Source organism: Canis lupus, chromosome 21, assembly GCF_011100685.1.
Source record: "Canis lupus familiaris isolate Mischka breed German Shepherd chromosome 21, alternate assembly UU_Cfam_GSD_1.0, whole genome shotgun sequence".
Taxonomy (NCBI): domain Eukaryota; kingdom Metazoa; phylum Chordata; class Mammalia; order Carnivora; family Canidae; genus Canis; species Canis lupus.
In genome coordinates, this window is record NC_049242.1 from 25,565,626 (window position 1) to 25,584,537 (window position 18,912).

Sequence of the window (18,912 nt, forward strand, 5' to 3'; positions counted from 1 at the left end):
GTATTTGTGTGGACAGAGATGCTGAGGCCCCTGCTAAAACAGAGGCTGTGGAGAAGGCATCCAGAAAGCTTTAGGAGGGATAAATGGATGGGACTTGGCAGCTTTAGCATAACCCTCTGCAATGTGTTGTGCAGGCTGGGGTGTGAGATGGTGTGGATGTGCAGCCCCCTTGCTGCCTGCCTTGGGGATGAGGAACCTTGTGAGTGAGATGAAAGTGGGTGTCCCCCAGGGGCCAGAAGAGCCCTCAGTCCCCGGGCTGGCTCTGTATGTCCACGCCCATCTCCCCAGGCTCTGGCTTTTAAACTTTAACGAGCCCCAGCTCAGTTTCCAGCCGAGAGTCTTTAAAGTTTCAGGAGATGAGAGAAAGGAGGGAGTCCTGGAGACAGATGGGTTTTCTTTCTTCTCCTGCTCTCCATGCCTGGCTGGGCCACCTGGAGCCAGGGCTGTGGGCACAATGACTCCAGAAGCCTGGCAGTGTTTGGTGATCTGGGATCTTGATTGGGCCACTCCAGCCTGTTCCTGAGGGACCAATGGCCACAGGCCTGGCAACCAGGTTGCCACAGTAAAAGACAGGCTAGAAACCTTATTCCAGCCGCAACCCTTTACCTTCACCTCTGACCACCAGCAGCTGGGAGGAAGGCTGTTCAGAGCAGGTATTAGGCTGGATGGGGCCCCTACTCCTCTTGGGGTTTCACTTTTTCCCCTCCAATGTGCTTGGGCTGCCCTCCATGTTCTGGGACCCTGGACCTTCAGAAACACAGATGGTGAAAGAAGGTGGCAGGCCCCGGACTTAGTGCTGGATCCTATGCCAAATACTGGCTCCTCTCACCTGTCATGAGAGAGTGTGGGGTAGGTGGCACAGGGCAGCTGGAGCTAATCTCTGAGGCTTTAGCCTAACACACTGGCCTCCCTGCCTTTCAGCCTGGGCTCCTGGAAGGCAGATACTTGGTACCTCTGATGTCTTTAGAGTCCTTTTGTCCTGGGCAGGTGAACAATGCCTGTACAGGCACTCTGCCCTGGCAGCACACACACAGGGCAAGGGATAAGTACTGTGGTCCTGAGCCATTTAATCTCATCCTTTGGGTTTCAAGCCACAACCTGCATTTGCTCCTGGCTCTCCAAGATCCCATCTATAATCTGGACACCTGCTCCCCAATCTTTGGTCCTTCCAGATTACTTGGGACCTGATTCTGGACTAAAGAAGGCAGAGGCCTGACAGCCAGAGGGGATGGAGTTCCCTTGTGTGGCTCCAACTTTTATTCATTCAGCACATTTTTATTGAGCACATACTATATGCCAAGTAGTGTGTTCTATCCAGGAATTTAGTGGCAAATCAGACAGATCAGACCCTGCTGTTCTGAGCTTACATCCTGAGGAGGAGACTAGAGAAAACAGAAGCAAACAGATAATTAAATAAGATGCCAGATGGTGGTTGTGTGTTATGAGGACAGGGTGATGTGATAGGGCTCATCTGGCCTCTGTGTGCATCTTCTGTGTGTAGAGCTGGATTGAGGATGATGTGTGTGTGATGTGAGCCTCCTCCCAAGTGCCCCGGTGACAGCTCTGGGCAGATACCTGCTGAGGGTCAGTAAGTCGCCCTGGGTGTGTGTACGTGTACGTATGTATGCGCGCATGTGCCTGAGTGTGGGACTGTGTGTTTCTGCGTCTGGCGTTCCTGTGTGTGTGTGAGTCACGCCCCCTCACTGCAGCAGGGTTGTTTCTGATCCAATTATGTCTCCTCAGCTGTCTCCTGGCGGCTCCAGCCCGGGGCTCAGTGCTGGCTCCACCAGTTTTCCCCTCCCTGCCTCCAGCCGGCCTCCTGGCCTGCCCTCTGGGCCTACCTCTGGGTCGCAGAGTCTCCTCTTGGGGTGTGTTCTCTATTCTTGTGTCTGATGGCTACTGCCTCTGCCTTTTATGTCTCTACTTGTCCCTTTTCTTCCATTTCCCCCCCACTCTGTCCCAGTGATTTATTCAGTCAACAAACCTCTCTTCATGCCTCCCACCCATGTTACCAGCCACTGTGTGGGTGCTGGAGACCTGAAGGTGGATCAGACCTGGGCCCTGCTCCTGAGGCCTAGTGGGGAGACCGATGAAGATGAGGACAGCCCTCCAACAGAACTGGGGCCGCAGACCCCAAGGCTGACAGCATGGTGGGGGCGGCTTGTGGGTGGGGCCCTTGGAGCCCAGCAGGAGCCAGGCTGCAAGCTGAGCAGTTCTCTGTGAATCCCTCAACGCTCTAGGCTCCCAGAGGCAGGAATGTGGACTGAGAATGAGGAGTGGAGGCGGAGCCAGAGTGAGGAGGACATTTTGGAGTTGGGATCTGGACCAAAGGCAGAGAAAGAACAGCAGGGACTTTCCAGCTGGGCAGTGCCACCATCAGCTCTGGGTGGTAGAAAGCTCCCTAGCGGCAGGGGTGCACTGCCCTGGGAGCCAGGAGACCAGAGACAAAGATGTGGCTGCAGTGGTCCAAGCAAGGATGAGAAGGCCTGCCTTGGGTTGGAGAAGAGGAGCTGTTGGAAGGTTGTGGCCACGCAGAATCCCAGGGATGGGAGTGAGGGACGAGTCCAAGAACCATGCCTGGGGTCCAAGCTCTGGAGGAAAGTGGAGGGCAGTGGGCCCTGGGGTAGATAAATATGGCAGTAGTGACCATGGTGAGGGGGAGCCTGGGAGTGATGCCCAGGAGGCTGTTGAAGACCCAGTCTGGAGCTTCCTAGGGAGAGTGCTTTAGGGGCATTAGGCCCCTGGCAGTCTCTGAAGCCCTGGGAGGTGTTTATCCAATTTGTCTTTGTCTTGGTGTCTGTGTGTCGGCCCTGGCCCTTGTCTTGTCTCCCTAGTCACCCCCTATCCCTCCCACTTCCTCCAGGCCCATCTACATCTGCCTCTCTCAGCTCTCCCGCCTTCCCCAGGCCAGGAGCTCCAGACCAGGAGCTCAGCTTCAGCGATGTCAGAGCAGGATGCTCCTGACTGCTGCAGAACTGGGACCTGCTGGTCTGGAGGCTGAGGGGTGTGGTGGGGGCCAGGGAAGCTGCTGGAGACCAGGGGCAGGGAAGGGGCAAGGAGGCAGAGCAGCACTGAGTCACTCAGCCCTGAATGGAGAGCTGCAGACTCAGGAGCTGGGTCTAGGGAAGGCATAGCAGCACCTCCCCCCCACCTCCCTCCCCAGTCTCACGGGGGCCCCACTCTTGGGGAAGTGGTTTGGAGGTATTTGGTGCCACATACCCTACCCTTCAGCAGAGAGGGCCACAGGGCTTGTCTGTTCCTTGTGCAGGTGGGAATACTGAGCCAGAAGGTGGGGGAAGGAGCCTCTGCACTGGGCCCATCCCACGTGCCTGTGTACTTCCAGCTTCCCTCACTCCAGACACAGCCAGCCACAACAGCCCCAGCCCCAGGGACTGTCCTCACCTGGCCAGGTGCTTGCTCACCTGGGATTCCTTGGGTCCTTCACAGAGCAGAGCCTGGCTTGGGCGGGACTGCGGTTCCTTTACTTTTTTGGTACACCATTTACAAATGGATATAATCTTCCCTTCTCCCAGGTAATTGAGAGGATGGAATTAAATGAATTTGTAAAGCTCTTAGCACAGAGCCTGACACACCATTAACATGTGCTGAATGGATGAATGAATGAAGAGTCTGAGGTACCCAAGGGACAGCTCCAGTTTCTCCCTCCGTCCTCCTTGTTCACTCGGGTTACCTGGTGGAACCACTTGAGCCCTCCCCTTCCTCCAGCCAGTCCAGGCTGTCTCCAGTCCCCAAACTCATGCCAGGATCTCTGTCCGGAGCTCTTAACCTTCCTTTTCATCTGAGTGCCATCTGCTCCTCGTTTATTCTTTAGGACTCCACTTAGGTGCTCTGTCCTGTAGCTGCCTCCTGGCGTCCCTCTTCCCCTGCCGGCCCCCCATCATTGCCTGTGCAGTCTGAGGGCAGAAGGGCCCGGGTCCCCTCTGGTTCCACTCTCAGCATGATCAGGTGATGCGGAGCATTTCCAGACTAAATCGGCTTCAGCATGGGCAGCCTTAGGCCCCAGCTCAGCTCAGCCCAGGCTTCCGGGTCCAGGGAACAAAGACCTCTGGATTCTGTACAATACTTTCAACTCAGGGGAGAAAAGTATAGGTTCTATGTCTTGTACAAGCTGTGTTGTATCAAGAATCCAAAGTGAAAAATAAGCCACCCAGAGCTTCAGTTCCTGAGTAAAACTTTTCCTTGGTTCCTCCCAACTCATTCAAGGGTGTAGATAATTTATACATAGTTTAGAACCTTGGCACAGGTACAAATTTGTATCCTCTATTGTTCATTTAATGTTGCAACGGTGCATCTGTAAAAGTTTCTAATATTGCTACAGAATTATTAATTCACAAACATTTCCTGCAGCTGCTCCCTGCCTGTCATTATGCTAGGTTCTTAGAGTTTAGAGTCAGCCTTGCCCTGGGGGAGCCCACAGTTCTCAGTAGCTGGGCAGTCATCCTCCAGGTGATGTGGCTTAACCCAACCAGGCCCAGCTGTGGGTGGTGTTCTGAGTGGTTCTCAATATATTTTGCTAATTACAAATGCAATAATATAGTCGTGAATATTGTAACAACTTCTTTGTGTGTTTTTTCCTGAGATCCTGGGGTTCCAGGAACTGAGTTGAAAGGCATTTTTATGATTTTAAAAATATTTGCCAAATTGTTTTTCAGAATAGTGGAACAAATTTTTGCTGTCTCTAACTGTGTAAACTGTTTTACCATATATTCTCACAAGCAGTGGGTGTGTTCTATATTTTTGCTAATTTACTAAATATAAATTGGCACCTCAGTACAATTTCAGCAAGTCCCAGAATCTTCCCTGAAGCCTATCTCTGACACCCTCTACCCCTACACTGCATTTTATGCATAGATGATGACAGAAGGAATAATCAGACTCAAGTGCCACAGAGATTTTTACAGGAGTCCGGGAGGTGTTCATAATGACTCTTCCTTCTGAATCCCACAGAGGCACTGAGGATCACCGGCCATGGCCCCTGCACTCGAAAAGTCAGAGGAGGCCTACACAGGCACAACTTCTTTGTTGGCTCATCTGTCCGTCCTATTCAGAAACAGTTCTTTACTAAACCGTACCTGATACAGGGGATGCCAAGATGAACAAGGGGGCCATAGCACTGCAGGCAAATCACTGTTGATGGAGGGAAGGCCTGGGGGTGGAGGAGACAAGAAGTAGCCCCCCACCCCCCCACCGCCAACCTGAAGGATTTAAGGACAGGGAGGCCTTCAGCCTGGCTAAAGCTCAGAAACAAAATAGGGCAGGAGCCAGAGAAGGAAAGTCCTGGGAAAGCAGGACTGATGGGAACTCTATCCTCCTGCACCCCACTCCCCACTTTCTCTGACCCCTTGGGTCAGTGCCCTTGAGCTATTCTTGAGATTTTGGGGGGCCCTGGAGGAAGGTCTTAGAGATCTCCATTCTGGGAGCCCCAGAAGCCCAGAGACAATGCAGGGGCTTCATTGGCTTGGCTTGATTCTGGCCTCTTGGGGCCTTTGGGAGAGAGAATGGGGGGCCCTGTGAGGGGACCCAGAGCAGAGAGAGTAGAGGGGCTGCTGAAACTGAACCTCTCACAAGCTTATGACCCAGCTCAGTCTGCATCTCTCCGCCCACCTAGGGCTGACATGGAGTCGGATGTGCCTAGCTGGGAGGGCTGGGAGTGGGGAGCTGGTACATTTGTGTTGGGCCCTGGTGGAGGAGGGCTGCCCACCCCACTCTCTGCCCGTCCACTCTGTAGAGGGATCTAGGACATTTTTGTTTGTTTTTTTTTTAAACTTTGTTCCCTGGCCCTGTCTATCCTGCCCTTTGGGGATTAGCAAGAAGGTGCTCCCATTGGCAGGGCCTGAGAAGTCAGGGGGAAGCTGCCGGGCTTGGGCTGGAGGAAGGGCAGCTGCTCCCTGGGCTTTATGTACGAGGCTCATTTAATCCTCATAGCTCCATTCCGAGGGGAGGATTACCCCTGTTTGACAGATAAAGATACGGGGACTCAGAGCTGGAGTCCTTTGCCCAAGCCAAGGCCAGAAAGGCAGGACGCCTCAGGGCAGAGGCCTGTGTGACCCAGACAGGCTGGACCTGCTGAGGATACTGAGCTGCTCAGGGCAGCGCAGTAGCTGGAAGGTTCTCTGGAGGGGGTGGGGTAGGGTGGGGTAGGGAGGTGTCTTCTAGGTGCAGAGCTCCAGGGCTGAGTTTTGGAAAATTATGACTGTCTTTGAGCCCAGTGAGGTTTGAGGGCAGAGTCAGGAACTCTGTTCCTCAGAAGAATGAATGAGCTTTGCCTTCCTGGTCAGCAAGCCATCTGAATCCAGGGAGCTCTGCATCATAACCATCAATTCACTAAGACATAAGACAGTCTCCAGTTGCCAATGAGTTGTTTGAGCTGGGCCAGTCCTGCCCCTTGATGAAGGTAGCAGAAAGTCTTGACACTTTGGGGTCAGGCACAGCCAGGTCCTGGTTCTCTGCTTCAGCACTGTTAGCCTTGGCCAATCCTTACAACTCTCTGGGCCTCAGCTTCTGCATCTGTAAAATGGGGATGATGATACCCACTGGGGTGTTGGGAGGATAAGAGACAGTATTTGTACAGGATACAGCTTGGTGCCCGTGACAACTGGCAGAGGCAATTTGACCTAAATTTCTGCTCCTGTGAGGTTCGTGAGCCAGGTGCTGTTGTCTCCTCTGTGATGATGAATTAGGTAGTGATGTTGAACAATTACTACATGGTCATGGTTATTGAAGTTGTGGCTATTGTTCAGGGCTATGATCAATTTGATACTGAGTGCCCCACCTGCTGTCAGGAACGCTTCCTTTGATTCAAATATGGTTCTGTTGGGAAAAGATGATTTACCTAACAGTTATTCCTTTTACAACACTGTCTACTAAAATGCAGCTTGGTAAGCAGCACAGCCTGGGGGATGTTACAGAGTCAGCACGAACCTTACCTTCCCTGGGCCTCACTTTGCCCAGTGGTAACTGAAGGGTAGTGGAGGATGAGATCACCTCCTGGGTCCCTGGGACTTGGGGACAATCCTTGGGTTCCACATATGCTATGGGCAAGGATGCTGGATGCCTGCTGTGTGAAGTCTCAGGGTGAGGGCCAACCTTGAGTCCCCCTGTCTGCCAGTTTGCATGTTATTGCCCTGGCCTTTGGCCCTGAGGGCTAAACCACAGCCCTATGGTGGTGACCTGACTCCCCCCGTGTTGGGTCAGCCATCCCCCCTGGATCCTGGGAGATACTACAACCCCTCTCTCTACCACTTCCCTCCTTCCCATAGAGACTTTTCCTTCTCTACAGCTGAGCCCTGGAAAGGCCTCCAGAGGAGCACAGGACAAGGGGTGGGAGAGAAAAGGGGGGCAGCATGAGATACAGCTTGACACCCAGCAGTCCCTCTGCTGAAATGCCCTCTCTCCTCATGGCACTTCCATTCCTTTTCCATTTAGGCTTGTTGCCCTCTGCTCCCACAGTTACTGTGCCCCTCTCCCCCATCCCTGCTCCTTTCCTACTGGGACTTTGTGTTCTTGTTCCTTATGCCACCCACTCATTGGGGCCTCTGGTTCACTTCCGAGTCCCTACTGCCCAGTTGCAGGCCTGGTACACAGCAGACTCCAGAAAGTGGTGAATGGGTGGATGGACAGATGGGCAGGGCCAGGGTTGAGAAGCACCCCAGGGCACAGGATATGAGGTGGCACGTGCAAACGGGACCTGGTGCTATCTTGTGGAAAGGTGCTCATGGCAGCCTGCTGAAGTCATGGTAGCTACTATTTTTTGAATATTTACTATGTGCCAGGCATATTATGTACATTATTTAATTTGATCACAATGTCCCCATGAGAGGTTCTATTTTATCCTCATTTTTCATGTGAAGAAACTAAGACTCGGAAGTTGGTGCCCAAGGGGAGGAACTGGAATTGGAACGTGGGAGTGTCAGACTCAAAACCTGCTTGAGTCTTCCCCAGTGGCCTTCCTCCCTCATCCAGTCCCTCCACCATGGCTCTGTGGACTGAGGGTGCTGACGGTTGAGGGTGTGCAGATCCCAGAGGTCTTGAGCACTGCCAGTTTTCTATTTCCTAGGGCTGGGGAGAAGGGAATTCAGGGGACACAGTCTGTGGTTTCCCTGGTGTCACCTGCTCCCTCTGGGCCTCAGTCTTCTCAGCTGCAAGTCAGCTTCCCTGCTATAACAAGACTGGGAGGGTTTTGCAGCTCAGCATGGCTCCTTCACTGAGCAACCAGGAATAACCCCCCTCTAGTTCTGGTTCCCAGGGGGAGCTTCCCAGGTGTCCAGCCCAAATGACTGATTGCCTAGGTCCCAATGGCTGTGGGTCCCAGAGCACCTGGCCTGTCCCCCAGGTGGTCTCCAGTAACTCACCCCTCCCCCACCACCCCTCCTGAGGCCTCTTAGAATTACACCTTGCACATGTGGTGGCTTGCCACTGTAGGCAGGAACAATGCTGTATGTAATTTACCCCTTTGGGCACAGCTGCGCTGCATCCTGGGGGCTGTGGAAAGAGCACAGCTAGGAGCCAGGCGGGATGAGGACGCCCATGGCCACTCTCCACTCTATTCTCTGAACCACCCACCCAGCCTGCCTGTTTTTTCACCTGCAGTGCCACTGCCCTAGGCCAGGTTTCCCACTCTGCCAGGAGGGCACCACTGCTGGCCTTCTTCCCCAAGAGCCTGCCATCAGCCTGGGAAACCTTTAAAGTTTCCCTATTGTTATGTTATATGTTATGTTATATGTTATGTTATGTTATTTTTAAGTAAGCTCCATGCCCATCATGGAGCCTGATGTTGGGCTTGAACTCACCTGAGCTAAGATCAAGAGTTGGATGCTTAACTGACTAAGCCACCAGGCATCCCTCCCTCTTTATTTGTTTATTTATTTATTTGAGAGAGCGAGCCAGCATGAGAAGGTGGGGGGCAGAGGGAGAGGGAGAAGCAGCCTCTCTGCCAAGCAGGGAGCCCAATGCGGAGCTCGATCCTAGGACCCAGGATCACAACCTGAGCCAAAGACAGATGCTTAGCTGACTGAGCTACCCAGGTGCCCCCTTCCCTCTTTATTTAAAAGATGAAATTTTATGCAGAGTTTACACTTAACTGCCAGGTCTGTCTCGTGGTCATGCATGCCCCATCTACTGCCTGCTGTCTCAGGGAGAGGCCTTTGGTCCTGAAACCACAGCAGCCCCTAGCCCAGGGGAAAATGGGCAGGGTCTGGGTGGCGTGGGCCACTTCTCAATGTGTACCCGCCCTCAACCATGAGTGCACCTGGGCCCTGGGGGCACTGAGCCTGGCCAGAGAGAAGAGGCAGTCCCAGGTAGGATTCTCATCTAAGCAGAACTCTGTTGTCACTGCCTCTCCACACACTCACTGCCCAGGATAACACCTCTGAGGACTTGCAAAACCAAATCAGCTTCCAAACTTGGCTTTAGAGAAGTTCTCTTTCCTCAGACGCCACACTTGAGTGCTCCTTGATGGCTAAGAGTACAAGAAAATCCGGTTTTGAATCCCTGCTTGGCTGCTGTCTTTGCTGTCTGGTTCTGGCAGGTTGCTTCATCTTCTGGGTCTCAGGCTCCTACTCTGCAGCACAGGAGTGATGCCAGCTCATAATTTAGGTAAAGAATGAGTGTGTGTTGAATGTCTGCTGCAGCATCCAGACCTCCATGCGGCTGTTTGCTAGAGGCTGTCTGGATGCTTCTGCTGCTGCTGCTGGTTTGACTTCTGCTTTTCTTCTCCAGCACCTTTCTCTTCCTCGCATCCCTTCCACCGCTTGGGTCACTCACTCATTCATTCGTTCACTCCTGTGTCATTAGTCTCTTTCAGGTCGAGAGAGTTCCTGAGTCCTTCCTTGACTTTCACAACCCTGACACTCAGCAGGGGGGACTTTTGTACAAGTTCCTTATTGGGACTTTGTCTGATTTTCCTAATGATTAGGTTTTGGTTATGCGTCTTTGGCAAAAATGGCAAATAAGTGGTGTGTATATTCTCTTCATTGTGTCCTGTCAGACAACACCCAGTTGTAACTTGTGTTGTTACTAATGATGTTCCCTGTAATCACTTGATTCAGAAGGTGTCTGTTGTGCTTCCCTACAATTAAGTTACTCGTTTTCCCCTTTGTTTTGTTTTTATTTTTTTATTTATTCATGATAGTCATCACAGAGAGAGAGAGAGGCAGAGACATAGGCAGAGGGAGAAACAGGCTCCATGCAGGGAGCCCGACGTGGGATTCGATCCTGGGTCTCCGGGATCGCGCCCAGGCCAAAGGCAGGCGCTAAACCGCTGCGCCACCCAGGGATCCCTCGTTTTCCCCTTTGTTTTTGTTTTTTTTTTTTTAATTTTTAAATTTATTTTTGATAGTCACACACACACAGAGAGAGAGAGAGAGAGAGAGGGAGAGGCGGAGACACAGGCAGAGGGAGAAGCAGGCTCCATGCACCGGGAACCCGACGTGGGATTCGATCCCGGGTCTCCAGGATCGTGCCCTGGGCCAAAGGCAGGCGCTAAACCGCTGCGCCACCCAGGGATCCCTATCTTTTGCTATTTTATACCTGTATTTGACAATCTTTAGTTCTCATCCACATTAACTGTCTCTAGACTTTCAAAAAGTGGTGACAGGTACATGGGTAAACAACATACAGAGCTTGTCTGATAAATCTTCATTCTTGTGTTTTCTGGACAACTGCACACCAACACAGTAGGGAACATTCCTTATTCCCTTGGCCCAGGCAGCTTTGTTGAGCCTGGTGTCCATGCACACATCTTGAGTGCCCATCTCCTTCATAGCAAATTTCTGGATCCCTTTGGGTGCCTGAGGGGCAGGCTTCTTGAAACCCACTCCATGGATGCGCTTGTTGATGGTGTATTCTCTGGTCACTACCTCGTTGATGGCAGAGCCGCCCTTCATCTTCTCACCATCCTTCTTTGCAGGAGCCACTCTGCCAGACCCAGATTGGAAAGCGAACTTCGATTTTCTTAATTCTAACATGAGGCTAGCACCTCAGAGCCTTTCTGTGAGAACAAAATATGGTAATGTGTATAAAGTACTTAGGATAGGGGACCTGGGTGGCTCAGTGGTTGAGTATCTACCTTTGGCTCAGGTCATGATCCTGGGTCCCAGGATCCAGTCCCACATTGGGCTCCCCGCGGGGAGCCTGCTTCTTCCTCTGCCTGGGTCTCTGCCTCTCTCTCTCTGTCTCTCATGAATAAATAAATAAAATCTTAAAAAAGAAAAAAAGCACTTAGGATAGTACCTGGCAGGGAAAAAAAGGATGAGTCCTCTGCTGGTGGCTGGAGGAAGAAGGGAGCTGAGGGTAGAACCCCCCCCCCCAAAAAAAAAGGATAGTACCTAGCATGTGGTGAGTGCACTTCTCGGTATCTCTAGGGGACCTTTCTACTTAAATCTTTTCATTATTGCAGAAGCAGTACTAGACATTTTAGAAAGATAGAAATACTGCAAAAAGAAAACCATCATATTCTCATCTAGAGATTGCTGCTGTTAACACTTTAGTGATTGTTCTTCCCAAGCTTTTTCTGTGCATATATTCCCTGCCCCCCAGTGAGATAATACTGTGCATTGCATTTCATAGCCTGCTGTTCTTCAGGCAGCAATCCACTTCTTAGGTTTAGTCAATTTTCAGCACATCTAATACTCAGATCATATTCATATTTCTCCAGTCATCTCCAGTATACCCTTTATAGCTGTTTTGTCCATGCCAGTATGCAATCCAGGACCACACTTTCTATCTGGTTCTTGTGTCCTGTCTGTCTGGTTCAGTCCTTCTGTATGATACTGACCTATAGAAGAGACTGGACCCATTGCCCTGTAGAATGCCTCACCATCTGCCTTGGGTTGTATTCTTGTGGTGAAATTTAGCTTGTTCTCTGTCCTCTGTATTTTCTGCAAAGTGAAGCATATCCAGGACTTGACCCATTCATTGGTGCCTGGAATACCCAATAGGTAGTGATGTGCCCTTCCTGTGGCCTTTCACCACCATTAGTGGTGCCAAGATTAGAGAAAAGGCAATGTGACTCTCCCTCATATGGTTGCATAGATCTCTCTCTCTCTCTCTCTCTCTTTTTTTTTTTTAAGTAACATGTGTGGTTCTCTTGGCACTGTCTGAATGCTCAGCTCTGGGAGACCTTTTTAAACTACATGAGAAAACTTGTCCAGTTGCTGAGGGGAACTTGATCCTGGGGCTTTGGGCTGTTGGGTGAAAAAAAAATCACAGAACAAGGACATGAACCAAGTTTTATCTTGCTGAGTACAAACTTAACAAAACATAGTTCTGTTTTTACTTGCTCCTAGACATATGATCTGGGCTATATCTCAGCTCTGCTGTTTACCAGCTGGGTGACCTCAGGCAAGTTACTTAACCTCTCTCAACCTTAAGTTCCTCCTTGGATTTCTTGTCTGACAGAGTTGTTTTGAGGGTTAAAATATGTATATATGTATATTTGGCTCTTTTTTCCCCTAGATGGAAAGCTCTTTGAAGTCAAGGCTAAAAATTAAGATATTCAAAGATGTTTGGGGTGCCGGGGTGGCTCAGTCAGTTAAGCATCCAACTCTTGGTTTCAGCTCAGATCATGATCTTAGGGTCCTGGGATCGAGCCCTGCACCCTGTGTCTGGCTCCATGCTCACTGCAAAGTATTCTTGTCCCTCTCCCTCCCCATCTTATCCCCCCTCCCACATGCACTCTCTCTTTCTCTCAAATGAATAAATAAAGTCTTAAAAAAATCCAAAGATGTTTGTTGGATGAAAAAAATAAAAGAGTATAGGGATGCCTGGGTGGTTCAGTGGTTGAACGTCTGCCTTCAGCTCAGGGCATGATCCTGGGATCAAGCCCTGCGTAGTCGGGCTTCCTGCTCAGTGGGGAGTTTACTTCTCCCTCTCCCTGCTTGTGCTCTCTTTCTCTCTTGTTCTCTCTCTCATGTGCAAGCCAGGGGAGAGGTGGAGGGAGACAGATTCCCCACTGAGCAGGGAGCTTGATGCAGGGCTAGATCTCAGGTCCCTAGGATCGTGATCTGACCCAAAGGCAGATGCTTAACTGACTGAGTCACCCAGGTGCCTCATAAAATCTTAAAAAACAAAACAAAACCCTTCCCCGAGAAGGAGACTGGGATGAAAGGGGAGCTTTGCTGGGGACCGAGCTGGGGCGAGATGGTCTCTGGACACAGGAGCTATCTGTCTCCTGGCACAGGTGGCTTCTGGGAGGGCTGGATAGGACTCATGGCAAGAGCTAAGCCCATGCTGGCTCAGAGGTTGCCGTTCTTCCCCGTTCTCCTTCTCCTCCCCTTCTTGCCGGTCCCCTCTTTGGTCTCTTGGCCAGGGCTCCAAGCCTTGTATGACCCTGACAACCCATGTGTCTGTCTGCAGTGCCGGATGGAGTGCCGCGACGTGCCTGCTGAGACACTCTATGATGTGCTACACGACATTGAATATCGAAAGAAGTGGGACAGCAACGTCATTGAGACTTTCGACATCGCCCGCTTGACAGTCAACGCTGACGTGGGCTATTACTCTTGTGAGCAGGCGCCCGCATGCTGATCCCAGCCAGGCCCCTAGCCCAGCCCGTCTCCCAGCTTTCCTCTTTGTGGGCACCCCGCAGCCAGGCGGCTTGGAGACCTGAGTGCTAAGATGTAGAGCCGCCCTCCCTGACATTCCTGTCCATTCCCAGACCCTTGGGCACACACGTACACTCACATAAACACATGCGCTCCCATGTGCATGTATATACACTCCACACATGTGTACACAGTTGTGTATGCACCCCATAGCCGCAGGCCACACATGGTCTCACATTTTCAGATACACTCACAGTAATATTGTTTGCCCACATACTCACACTCGCACATACAAACAGCCTGGCCAGCCAGGTAAGGGCCACGGGAGGTTGTGAGCAGGAATGGCCGGAGACAAGAGGGGAGAGGGTTCTGCTCTGTCTCTTTCCCAGTATCAGCTCTGGGACTGTGGTCTGGTAGGTAGAGGGGTGCCTGTTTGGATCAGCGAGAGGTGGCAGCTAGCTAGGCATCTCTGTGTCCCTGGCCTCAGCTGTGCCCTCCCTTGCAGGTAGGCAGGCCAGTGGCCTGGCTCAACTTTCCCTTGTACTTCACAGGGAGGTGTCCAAAGCCCCTGAAGAACCGTGATGTCATCACCCTCCGCTCCTGGCTCCCCATGGGCACTGATTACATCATTATGAACTACTCAGTCAAACACCCTGTGAGTCTACCTGCCTTCCCCGCTGGGTGGGCAGGGGAAGGTACCAGGTATGGCGGGGCCAGCAGGCCTAGCCTGGAAGAGGCCTCTGGCAGCTATCATGACTTTCATGTGACTTCAGCTGAGCATGAAGCTCTCTGGCCCTCAATTTCCTTCCTATATAGTGAGAAAAATGGCTCTTGTCTTCCTGCTCAGCTCTCAGGCAGATGAGAAGAGGGTGATGTGGGCCATCACTGTGGGCGAGTGGGATGGGCTGGCTGGGAAAGGGGGTGAACGGGGTGAGAGGCAGGGTTCTCTGACACTCCCTGAGGCTAGGCTGCCTTGCTCTCCATGGCAGCAGGACAGGCAGGTACAGCTGGCCAGGGCAAAGATGAGTTGTGTGTAAGTGCCCATGTGTGTGCTCATGATCCCTGACTCCAGACTGGAGGCTTTCCTGGGGAGAACAGGGAGACCTGGTCTGAGTCTTCCCTTTCTCCTCACCCTGGCATCAGGCCTGGCCTGGAGCGGATGCCACGGATTGTGAACTAATTAAATATATGCGTGTGTGTGTGTATGTGTGTGTGTGTGTGTGTGTGCGCGCGCGCGCGCTCACAAAGACACTTCTTTTGCCCCAACCCTGAGTCTCACCTCCCTTTGCCTTCCATCCCCAGAAATACCCGCCTCGGAAAGACTTGGTCCGAGCTGTGTCCATCCAGACGGGCTACCTCATCCAGAGCACGGGGCCCAAGAGCTGCGTCATCACCTACCTGGCCCAGGTGGACCCCAAAGGTGAGGGCTCGGCCCTGGCAGCCTATACCACAGAGGTTGCAACCCCATCTACTAGGGATCATAAGGGGCCTCTGTTAGGAGCTGTTTTATATTTTGGGGCATCTTTGTCCAAAATATCATTTGAACCAAGGTTTGAGACTTTATAATGGTTTGAAAAGCAAAGGCCATGATGATCGCTGATGCTCCATGACAAAGCTTGGAGCTCTTTCCCTGGACGCACATGTGCCCATGCTCTGACTTGCTTCCTGCTCACTGGCTGCTCTCACTCCATCCACCTTGCTGGCTCCTATCCTCTGCCCATCTTGGAGGCCTGAGTTTTCCAGGCCTCAGTCCTCTTTCCCTTGGGAGGGCTCGCTATTCCCAAGGCTTCTGTGGCCAGCTAACTTGTCTGTCTGCCAGGATCCAGAGTCCTGTGGCCATCGGCCCCTGGACTCCTCCTTCTAGGTGTCTTCCAGGACCTGAGACTCATTGTATCCCATGCTGAACTATCTCCTGAGCCTCCACCCCCTAGTCACCCATGCCAAGAACCTGGGGGTTGACCTGGGTACCTTCTACTCATCTCCAAATCTGGCCATCCCTTCTTATCAACTCTACCTCCTCAATAGCTCCTGAATTTGTCTTTTCTCTCCATACTCAGCCACCTTGTCTGTCCATACAGCTACCAAGGGATTTTTCCCAAACCTCTATTTCCTCATGACTCTTCTGATTCAAAATCTGTGACTTTCTATTGCCTACAGAGGGAAGTCAAAGCCCTCTGCCCAGGTTTCCCAGGCGCTCCCCACACCTTACATGGTCCCACCTTTCTGTCTAGGCAGTGCTTTCCCTCAGCCTTGAAACACCTCTCCTCCCTTGCTCATGCCCCCATGGCTGCTTCAGATGTCCCTGCCTTTGTCTCTGATACCCACAGTCACTCCTGGCTCTCTGCTTGGTGGGCCCATCCCCCTCTAGTAGAGCCCTTGGCACACCATTGGGCCCCAGACAATGAGTTGTTCTTTGGGTCCCCAAGACTGGCCCAGAATAGGTATCATGGAGTGGATGTGGAATGAGTGAGTGAATGAGTGAAGGTCTAGAGGATGGGTAAGCCCTGAACATCTTTGCCCCGGTGTGCCCAAGCCCCACCGAGGGTCCAGTGACCCAGGCCCAGGGCCCCTCGGTACCTCACTGACTGTGTTGGGTGTCAGAGGCAGAGTAGACACTTGGGAATGAGAAAGGGCAGACAGCTGGGCTGTGTATTCCAGGTCAGGCCAGGGTGGGGTGTTCAGCCAACAGGCCTATGTAGCAGCTAGACTGCCTGGGCAGGGGGCTTGGAAAGATAGGTAGATGAGGGGCTGAACATTAGGGGCACTTACAGGTTGGATATGAGAAGGGATGTCAGCAGAGATGAGGTGGCAGGTGGGGGCTTGGTGGGTCAAGATTTCAACCCACTTGGAGCCTCTGGTCACCTAGGACTCTGGTTTTCTTCCATGTAGTCCTCTGGGGCTCAGCAGAGGGACAGGTGGGTGTAGGGGCCAGGTTTGGGAGAACACAACAGAATTGAGACTGGAGACCTTGGGCTGAAATGGAAAGAGAAAATGAGGATGATGCTGTCTTATAGGACTTGCTCCGCAGCCCCCCTCCCATGGAGAAGAGGGTGGCCTCTTCAGAAGCCCCAGGTGGGAAGGAGCGGGCTGGTGGTATATATGTTTGGTGGGGGCTGGGTCCCAGGAGGCTGCTTCCCTTCTCTCCTCATTGCCCTTCCTTGCTATCATAGGCTCCTTACCCAAGTGGGTGGTGAATAAATCTTCTCAGTTCCTGGCTCCCAAGGTGAGTAGCCTTGGGACTTTGGGGTATGGAAGCTGGGGGAGCCGGTTCCGCTGCGGGGGGTGGGTCAGGGACATAGACCGGGAGTCAGGGGGTGGAGTCAGGGCTTAGGGGCGGGGTCACGAAATGGGCCTGAGTCAGGATCTCCCGGGAGCTGGGGACCCAGCCTCTGGAGGGCGCAGGCCGGGACGTGGCGAAGACTCAGTCCCGCTCCGCGTCCACCCCTGACTCGGCTGTGCGGCGGCCCCGCAGGCCATGAAGAAGATGTACAAGGCGTGCGTCAAGTACCCTGAGTGGAAGCAGAAGCATCAGCCGCATTTCAAGCCGTGGCTACACCCGGAGCAGAGCCCGTTGCCGAGCCTGGCGCTGTCGGAGCTCTCGGTGCAGCACGCGGACTCGCTGGAGAACATCGACGAGAGCGCGGTGACAGAGAGCCGGGAGGAGCGCTTGGGTGGCGCAGGCGGCGAGGGCAGCGACGACGACACCTCGCTCACCTGAGCGCGGCGCCACCGCAGGGACCGAGACAAGACGGAGTGGGGCCAGGGGTGGCGGGTCCTCCCGCGCCTTCTCCCCTCCCCCACCCCCTGCGCCTCTTAGGGACGCTGGGCTCCGGCCCAGGCTGGCGCTGCGGCCTGGCTGGACACAGCCCCAATAAACGATCCCACAGCCTCAGCCGGCTCGTCGCTGTGCCTGCTTCCCACCTCCCCGGTGCACGACCACCGACCACCGCCGCCCTTGATCCCCTTGTTCGAGAATTCATTTTGTTAATTTTATTATTGTTGGTCACCTGGCCTTTGCTCCTTTAGGCAACCACTCATTTCCCCATGTGTAGCTGGGGATGTATGTCAGGTTGTCACTCCTTCCTCCTGTCCACGGTGTGTCTTCTTGTGTCTAGTCATTAGTTCACTTGTCCATTTGCCAAACCTTTTTGCCTGTTTGTTCTGCTACTTGCTCCAGGCTCTTTGGCTACCTTTAAATGTTCTAAGTAGATCTGGCCAGAGGCCCTGGGTCAGGGGTCAGAGGGTGAGATTCCACCATGTGACCTTCAGCCTAAGGCCCCATTGGTACAACCTGTGGAAATAGAAGGTCCCTCGCTCTCCAGCCATCACAGAAGGAAGGGGGAGAGCTTCCGGGGTCTCAGCCACAGGGCTATGGGCCTCAGAATGGAGATTGGGGCAGTGTGTTCTGTGGAAGGAAGGTTGTGGGTTGAGATGAGGGTCATCAGACTCCAGTGCAGTGGAAGGACCAGGTCCTGTGATTTGAGACTTCCTAGGTCACTTTGAAGACCTCAGGCCTGCATTAAGAAAAGGTGGGGCTCCCAGTCCTTTGCAAATGGTCAGAGGCCAGTCGCCTGGTACTGTGTTCTACTTGGCTGCTTTGAAGTCTCGGCTTTGAGATTTGGAGGGATTCCTGAACCGCACCTGTTCTCTGTGGCCTTCAAGTACCCTCTGCTGCCTGAGAGACACTCCTGCTATCAGGTTGGGAGGAGGAGGTCTCTATGCATTTTCCCTCTCTAGTGTTTTTGTACCCCATATGAATTTGGGGCGGGGGAGTTTTCTCCAAGGTTTAGCCCTGTCCTCCCCTCCTGGAAAATGACTTGCCTCAGCCTTGTCAGGAAAATACAACCTACTTGGAGTTGACTTTTCTAGAGAGGCAAGGTGACTGTCCAGTGGAGGGTGGGCAGGAGAGTCTGTAACTCACCAAGACTTGAGTTCCATTCCCAGGCTTACCCAATACTGGCTTTGTAACTTTGGACAAGTCCTGGAACTTCTTGGAGCTTCATATTCTAAGCCCTAACCTGGGGTGATGATTTTTGTCTTCGAGGAGAGGTATGAGGATTGAGATAAATGGAATAAGTTGCCCAGCACTGTGCTTAGCATGTAGTAGGTGCTCAGATTAATGACTCCTAATCTCAGAATCAACCCCATGCCCCATCCTCGTGAGAGCTGTTCTTTCAAATATGTCCATTGGGCATTTGGAGAAATAGAAGCACAGAGAACTTAAAGTCTCTGACTTGACCGGCTCCAGAGGTGACAGGGACACAGGCGGGACCCAGAAATTCCTGTCAAACCCAGGGCCCTTACCTGTGTATGTGCCGGCAGGATGGGCAGGACTCTCTGATCTCAGCCA

At 52.6% G+C, this 18,912-nt stretch overlaps 1 protein-coding gene across 2 annotated transcripts in view; it reads left to right on the forward strand.

Annotated features, from left to right (window-relative positions):
• Positions 1 to 17,454, forward strand: part of STARD10 (StAR related lipid transfer domain containing 10) — a 27,379-nt gene extending 9,925 nt beyond the window's left edge. For both annotated transcript variants that reach the window (XM_038568743.1, XM_038568742.1), the window contains exons 3-7: positions 13,375 to 13,522; positions 14,114 to 14,217; positions 14,865 to 14,982; positions 16,733 to 16,785; positions 17,035 to 17,454. In XM_038568743.1, coding sequence (XP_038424671.1) covers positions 13,375 to 13,522; positions 14,114 to 14,217; positions 14,865 to 14,982; positions 16,733 to 16,785; positions 17,035 to 17,280 — 669 coding nt within the window. In that variant the 3' untranslated portion in view covers positions 17,281 to 17,454. The remainder of the gene's footprint in view (positions 1 to 13,374; positions 13,523 to 14,113; positions 14,218 to 14,864; positions 14,983 to 16,732; positions 16,786 to 17,034) is intronic.
• The last annotated feature ends 1,458 nt before the right edge of the window (positions 17,455 to 18,912 follow it).